This window comes from Anopheles aquasalis, chromosome 2 (assembly GCF_943734665.1).
Source record: "Anopheles aquasalis chromosome 2, idAnoAquaMG_Q_19, whole genome shotgun sequence".
NCBI classification, from domain to species: domain Eukaryota; kingdom Metazoa; phylum Arthropoda; class Insecta; order Diptera; family Culicidae; genus Anopheles; species Anopheles aquasalis.
The window spans coordinates 84,955,647-84,962,587 of NC_064877.1; the positions used below are offsets into that span (position 1 = coordinate 84,955,647).

Genomic DNA, 6,941 nt, shown 5'->3' on the forward strand with positions numbered 1-6,941 from the left:
ATGTAATTTGCTGCTTCGTTGATTGTCTCATTGGTTTGAATGTTGGAACCAAATTTTTCGTATTTGTTTATGGAAATAGGGTTAGTTCTATTTCTCGCGTACAAGATTGATTTGAACTCGACTAGCCGTGTATGTATAGGCTTAAAATACTCTAGAATAATGATTCGACCATTAATTTAAATTGAACATAAAATTAAATCATCCTTTAAAATGTTTGAAATTAAACAACACCTTGAGCATAAAGTCATGCTAGCAAATGACAAACGAACTTGAGGGTATTTCTCTAGCACAAACTAGCTATTATTGATTCCGTTCCCTATTGCTATAAATAAAGCATCTTGCGTAGCTGATTTACTCGATCGTTAAAAGTTCATTCTCAGCTGTACCACGCGATGCATGTGTGCAACGCTCATGGTCAGTGCTGCATGGTGCATGACAACGATCGTAAACATCCTGGGTCATCAATTGCGTTATCAAGTCGAAGATAATGTAGAAGATAGTGACATAATTTTACCCATATTTTTCATAAACATCACTCCTAGCGTCTGATGGAGATAGTATTGTTGTTTTCTTACAAATACGCACCAATGAGTACTGTAGATTGACAACAAACACAAAGCTTGTCTTCATTTGTATGTCCGAAGTAAAAATAGATCATCCCTCCACTCATTCTTTTTTCATTTATAGTTAATAAGAGTTTTATTTCAACATTGCTTTCATGAATCATATTTTGTCAGCATTCTAAACAAACGATGCGTTGCGATTTTTAATCCTACACAGCAACCGATTCGTATTCACCATGGTGGCAACAAGCTACCTTTAGCAATAATCAGCACCACATGGCTGTAGTCAATCAATAAGCTCGATGGAGTTTGGCACCCAGTGTATCAACTGTTTTCCAGGACTGCATGTGGTGCTTCTGAGAATGAAATCAGGGCTATTTTTTACTTTTACCACGCCTTAAAACAGTATAAATACCATATTCATCATAGCGCGTTTCACTTCAGTTGCTTCAAATCATCTCGAGAAGAGATCGCATTGAGACGATCGCCTTGTGTCGTGCTAGTGTTCCACTACCATGAGTCTGTTTTTGTGCATCTTAGTGGCAAGCATCGCTATCCCGGCAGCCACTATATACGCACCTGGTGTACGACTCGATGGCGAAAGATTGTTGGAAAAGTTTGACGACATGCGGCATCAGTTTTTGGCACTGCAACAAGACGTACAGGATCAACGGAAAGAGATAGTGAAAATTCGTGAAGAATTTGGGCGATTACTGAATAAGTCTCAGGAAGAGATTGTTCGCAAGCTCTTTTACGATAGTAACAGCATACCTAGCATCTCACAGGAGCTCCAGCAAGCGCAACACCAGGTTCTGAGCAATCTTTCTCGGCTACAAACTACGGTAACGGAAATTGTTGATATGCAGAACAGCGCCAGTTATTGGTTTCGATCGTGCGCAGAAACTCCACTCAAAATATCCGGAAAATATCAAATACGCATTCCTGGAGAAGCGAAGCCGGTTGTGGTGTATTGCGAACAGGACGCGTTCAATGGTGGCTGGTTGGTGATACAACATCGATTCGATGGATCTCTCAGTTTCGATCGCAACTGGAAGGAGTACCGAAATGGCTTCGGTAAAGTCGGACACGAGTTTTGGCTCGGATTGGAGCGAATCCATCAGCTAACTACGAGCCGCGACTGTGAGCTGCTGGTGGAACTGAAAGATTTCAAAGGCAATTTCAAATATGCCCGCTACAACCAATTTACGATAGGTAGTGAGGCAGAACAGTACAAGCTAAATGCTCTGGGCACATACAGCGGAACTGCTGACGATGCCCTCAAATACCATAAAGGAATGAAGTTTTCAACGAAAGATCGTGACAATGATGAAGTCTATGGTGCGGAGGGTTTAAATTTTTATGCATTTATGACAGCAAACAGGCCGAGTGAGGAAGGTTGTGCAAATAGATTCTATGGTGGTTGGTGGTTCAAAAACTGCTACGTTACGCACCTGAATGGTCCATTAAGAAATATCAAAGGAAAGGGAGTCGCCAAGATGGAATGGTTCAATTTTACCAATCAGTGGGATGGATTAAGCTATTCCAGGATGATGATTCGTGAATTGCAATAACCAAACACATTCTTCAAAGCCTATCAATATGTAACACACTAATAGAGTGCGAAATTCTAAGGTTTTCAGTGTTAACTGTTATGTATTCAATAAACAATGATGTATTGCATGTATTGAATAGATGACCTTGCTTAATTTCTAAGAAAATAACATGACAATAAGATTGTACGAAGCAGTGGCGTTGTTTGTTGTTATTGGAAACACCCGCGCAATGGTGTTTCTCCACGTTGTTCCTGTTATCAGCGCGTGATTTGGTGTCAGCAATCTCACTTACTATTCCCGCAATAATAAACTCGTCCAACGGACTAAAGCATCTACACTGGAGTCACCATGTCAACAATCTTGTTTGTTCGATCGTCCATCTGCATAATAATTTACTTCAGGGAATTAACAAGCAACAAACCCCTTAAAAATCCATGATACTATTGTGCTGGGGCTTTCGCCAGATGTACTGAAATGCAATTCTTCGACCGTTTCAGGGTAACCATGTGACTATCCTCAATCGTTACATGCTTATAAATAAAGAACTCAAACAAAGCTCCATGCGAAAGAGTGCTGTAAGTCGATGAAACTCTATCAAATGATAGTGACCACGGTACGGAACCACGGTGGTTCCGATCGAGCCCGTTCGAGGGATCAGCATCCTGGAAGTGATTAATGGGATCTAAGCGCACAGACACAAACCACAGACTGAAGCTATGTCACATCGTAGCCACATAGCAAACACTGTGAAGGTAGTTTGCTGATGAAATGGAGCATCTGTCCAGAGTTAACATTGGAGCTTTGGTTGCGGAAGTGTAAGAAGTGGAACGAACCAGGGGTACCGCCGTTTGGTGTGAAGTTTTTACTCGTACCATTAATCACCCGGCAGCTTCAGGACTATACCGATGGGTGACGGTTTGTGCGATGCCATGAAGATGGAGGCTGATGTGCGAGTCCTTCATTCGATTCTCAACGTCCAGATTGAAAACTAATCAATGTTGTTCAATTCATCAAAGCCCCGAATATGCCAACTGATTTATCGGGGGTGGTGCCAACTATCTTAAAATACATTATTTTAACTTAGCTTACAAACTGTCACAGTCTTGCAGGTCTTCCAAATCACAGCAAGCACCCGTAAAATGTTCATAGTTTTATACTTCCAGCCATCTACATCCTCAACATTTAGGAATTCTATCTTATCATGTTTTATGCGATGCTATGCTGTTTCATCGGTCATATCCTTTTGAAATAACCTCTGCTTTATTCATGATGAATTTATATGACCAATATTTCTTCCTCTTAGCCATTTGCCATTACTCTACAGCTTTCATGGGCACCTCAGATCTACCTCCCAAAACATCGTTGAAGCCACCATGCAAAACGAAACTGAGTTTGTTTAACAGTTTCGCCTCTTCACGCCATCTCGACGAAAACGAATATTGCCAGCAATCCAGCCAAGACAACGTTCCAGCTACCATACTTTGTTTCGTTGGCGTCTTGAGCGTTGCTACCCTGAACAGTGGTTCACTGCTGTTTTGGTATTCAATCATCTCCGTTTGGTTTTGTGCCAGACATCGTTTTTTTTTGCCCCCGAACGCGTACTGCTGACCGTTGTCCAGTGCGGTATCCAGCATCTTCGTCAACAAACCATCGTCGGCGGTTGTGGAGGTGGCAGTCATAATTTTTTGTCGGTTTGCTGCACCGACACCACCATCAACCTTCCTCTGCCTGTATGTTGTTCCAGTTTGAAACGGGAACTACTTTCAAGTGGCTGCGCTACACTGTTGTGGCGATTTACCACCAACCAATTTGCTTTAAGCGATGGCAGCAAGCTGTAAGAGGTAAAACTTCGTCTCCGGCTTGTAGATTTGCGTGGTTAGCTTATTTTTTGAGAACAGAAATGCTATGGGTGTAAGCAATTTCGTTTTACTTTCTTGTTTGTCCTTTACTCTAGTCATGGGAGGTAAGACTTTAAATTGCGTGTTGCTCAATTTGAGAGAGTAAAAATATAACGATACAAAACATAACCATTGGATTTGTCAAAAGATCAAATGATATTAAATAAATTGTGCTTCAAAATCGAGGAAATCAATTTAACTTCTTTAAACACGCCACGGCATCTCCAGAGGCGTCACTCGACACAATTGACAGAAGTTATAAATTACGCCTAATCTATAAACCACTCTTGGCTGTTGCTGTTGGATTGCTTGCGCAATTAAGAATCCGTTGGGTCCACACGCATATTGTTCAACCGCCAGTAGAGTGTTGCAGCATAAATCATTGGAGTGTTCTCTTCACATTGCCCTTCCGTAGCACTTCGGATCGTTGGAAGATCCCTGCATGAGCAACCCCGAAATGATAAATTTCGTTCTCATGTTCATTGCATAGCCCAATCACTGCAAACCGCATGATCTGCTGCATGGTCTCATCCCTCTTGCAATCGCGAGTTTTATTTTTGGTCTGTACCGCCTAACGAGGTGGGTTGGTTGCGCGTATTTTATGATTTCGCGCGTGACATCAGCACGCGACCCGTGTGTAAATAGTGCTTAGGAAGGGGGAACACAGAATGTAAGGGTCGAAAACGGAACTTCCACTCGATGCAGAGTATTTTATGCTTTGAGATAATTTCTCACACGAATTGTCAAACGATGGAAACACTTTCTGTGTGGGAAACTAGAAATGCTTTGAAAAAGAAATCGTTAATAGTTAATGGGTACATTAAAGCCACTTATGGCATTTATCATAACCATAAGTGCTGATGCCGAGCATAGCTCTCATTGTTCCCAGAATCACTTCAATGTCGCTGCAAAACATTTCTTACACGTCTTATTTAAACGGCACCAGCCCTAAATTCGCTCTTTTTGGCATTTTTCTGCACACATCTTGGAATAAACCCATCAAATGCCGCCGCCTTGGAAGACGCACGAAAGAAAAAGTCTTCGTAATGAATTTCGTTTGTTTGTTTGGCTGGTACGGTGTTTGTTTGACTTCCTGGCATCATTTTGCGCCTCCATGAAGCAAGACAAAACGAATGTCAGCTACTTGATTAACTGTACGACGCACACACGGAACTCTTCTCATGGGCCAGTGCAAAGAAAAACAACGGAACGCAGATGTGTCCTCCGCCAATGAGAGCACCATCTATCTATCTTCTCGAATTCGAGACATTCTGAAATGAATCCTTAAGCGAACAGTCAGAAAAGTGTAGCCCTTATGTTTCAGAAAAGAAATCGATTTGAATGATGAAGTAGGTACAACGATTAGCGAATGTGAGTACATCCTAACAATCATTCGGTGTTGTAGAGAAACTTCTTCCTCTTATTTAGTTATCCAAGTTGTACAAGAGGCGCACCATGTTTGAGAATTTGCGCGGTTGAGCTATTCCACTCTTTTGATAAATGAATGGTTTAGAGTAACGCGACCAGAGCATCGCAACTTGCTCGGTGTGCTATGTTCCCGCATCCAGAAGTGGAAGAGTGATGGTTTTTACATCCGGAAATCCGCCCAAGAGTTGCGCTTGTATGAAAGGGACTGTGCACATACGTAGACTGTGAATAAAAGGGTATCATTAAACTTTTCCCAAGTATGCTAATTACTTTCAACGAACTTTCTGCGTATACTCACTCAGTGTACCGTCAGATGAACGTTAAAAGGTGGTTTCGGTTATCGTTTGCTTTACACGATGGGAATGTTGAGAATGGAATGATTATGCTTTACATGTTCAGAATTGTTATTACTTCATCCAGCTTCAAAACATCCCAAATGTGAGAATGCATTGATTAGATATATGTAAAAAATATATTGCTTATAATAAAAAACCTGTTGGTTACCTGTCGAATAGAAAAAAAGGATATTATATACATGACCGAACGGTGTGAACCCTTTCTAACCGATTGTCCAAAGACACTGTTACCTCACATGCAGATGAACTATCGGTGACACCGTAATAATGATCACAACGCCCACAGTGTTGAATGGAAGCATAGCTCTTATCACCATGACGGGTATAGTAAATATTGATCCTGTCAACTTGGTCCTTCGTCCCATGACCAAACGAAAGTTTTTGGGTTCCCTTACCGGACACCCTACCAATCTACCTGGAGTAAAAAAAGGATTATCAAGGATGGAAGGGAAATTCTTCGAAAGTGGAACGAATTCTGGTAACAGGAAATGAAGTTGCAGACACAGTGGAGAGTTTGCACAGGGTAAGGATATTGACAAAAGTCCTTTAATTGATTTATAACACGTAGCATGAAAAAAAGGACGAACCCCACAGGATCACCGGATCTAGGATATCTTATGCGACACTGAGGTCCTATGCTTCAGGAGGATGCCTAGCGGTTTTTAGGGCTAGTCAACTCGATAGTACAAGGAAGGTAAACTGGCATTTTGAGAGGCCGATTGATTTGATTGAGGACCATTGTTGATACGTTGAATATATCGCAACGCAACGCCTCGTCCATCCTCATATATGTTAAAAAACTATAATCAATGCTCCCATCAAATCTTAAGAGTGTGAGAACGTAAAGTGGTCTTATCTAACTAGCTAAATAGTGAACCATGTTGCGTTCATATTGAAAATAGTCAATAAAGAGCCGGCAGTTGCAGCATCATAAAAAAAGCAAATTATGTAGATGAGCATTGCTTTGAATAAATTGACCTTTGAAGATATGCTATCTTGCTTAGGGAGTATGAACACATACACAGTTAAAACATTATTACTGCCACGTGAACGATTATGAATCGTAATGTTTGTACGCATATCCTGGACTAGTCTTCCAGGTGTGCAGTGCACGTTGCTCTGAGATGAATTTTCGGACGTGCT

General features: G+C 41.3%; 1 protein-coding gene across 1 annotated transcript; it reads left to right on the forward strand.

Moving 5' to 3' along the window:
- Nucleotides 1-1,017: 1,017 nt before the first annotated feature.
- LOC126581148 (fibrinogen-like protein A) lies at nucleotides 1,018-2,455 on the forward strand. The gene has a single exon (XM_050244624.1). It carries the CDS (start codon nucleotides 1,079-1,081, stop codon nucleotides 2,132-2,134), a length of 1,056 nt encoding a protein of 351 aa, XP_050100581.1. The 5' UTR covers nucleotides 1,018-1,078; the 3' UTR covers nucleotides 2,135-2,455.
- Nucleotides 2,456-6,941: the final 4,486 nt, after the last annotated feature.

Bases quoted from the DNA above. Each gene is read 5' to 3' on its own strand.
- LOC126581148 (XM_050244624.1), top strand. From the start codon at position 1,079: ATGAGTCTGTTTTTGTGCATCTTAGTGGCAAGCATCGCTATCCCGGCA.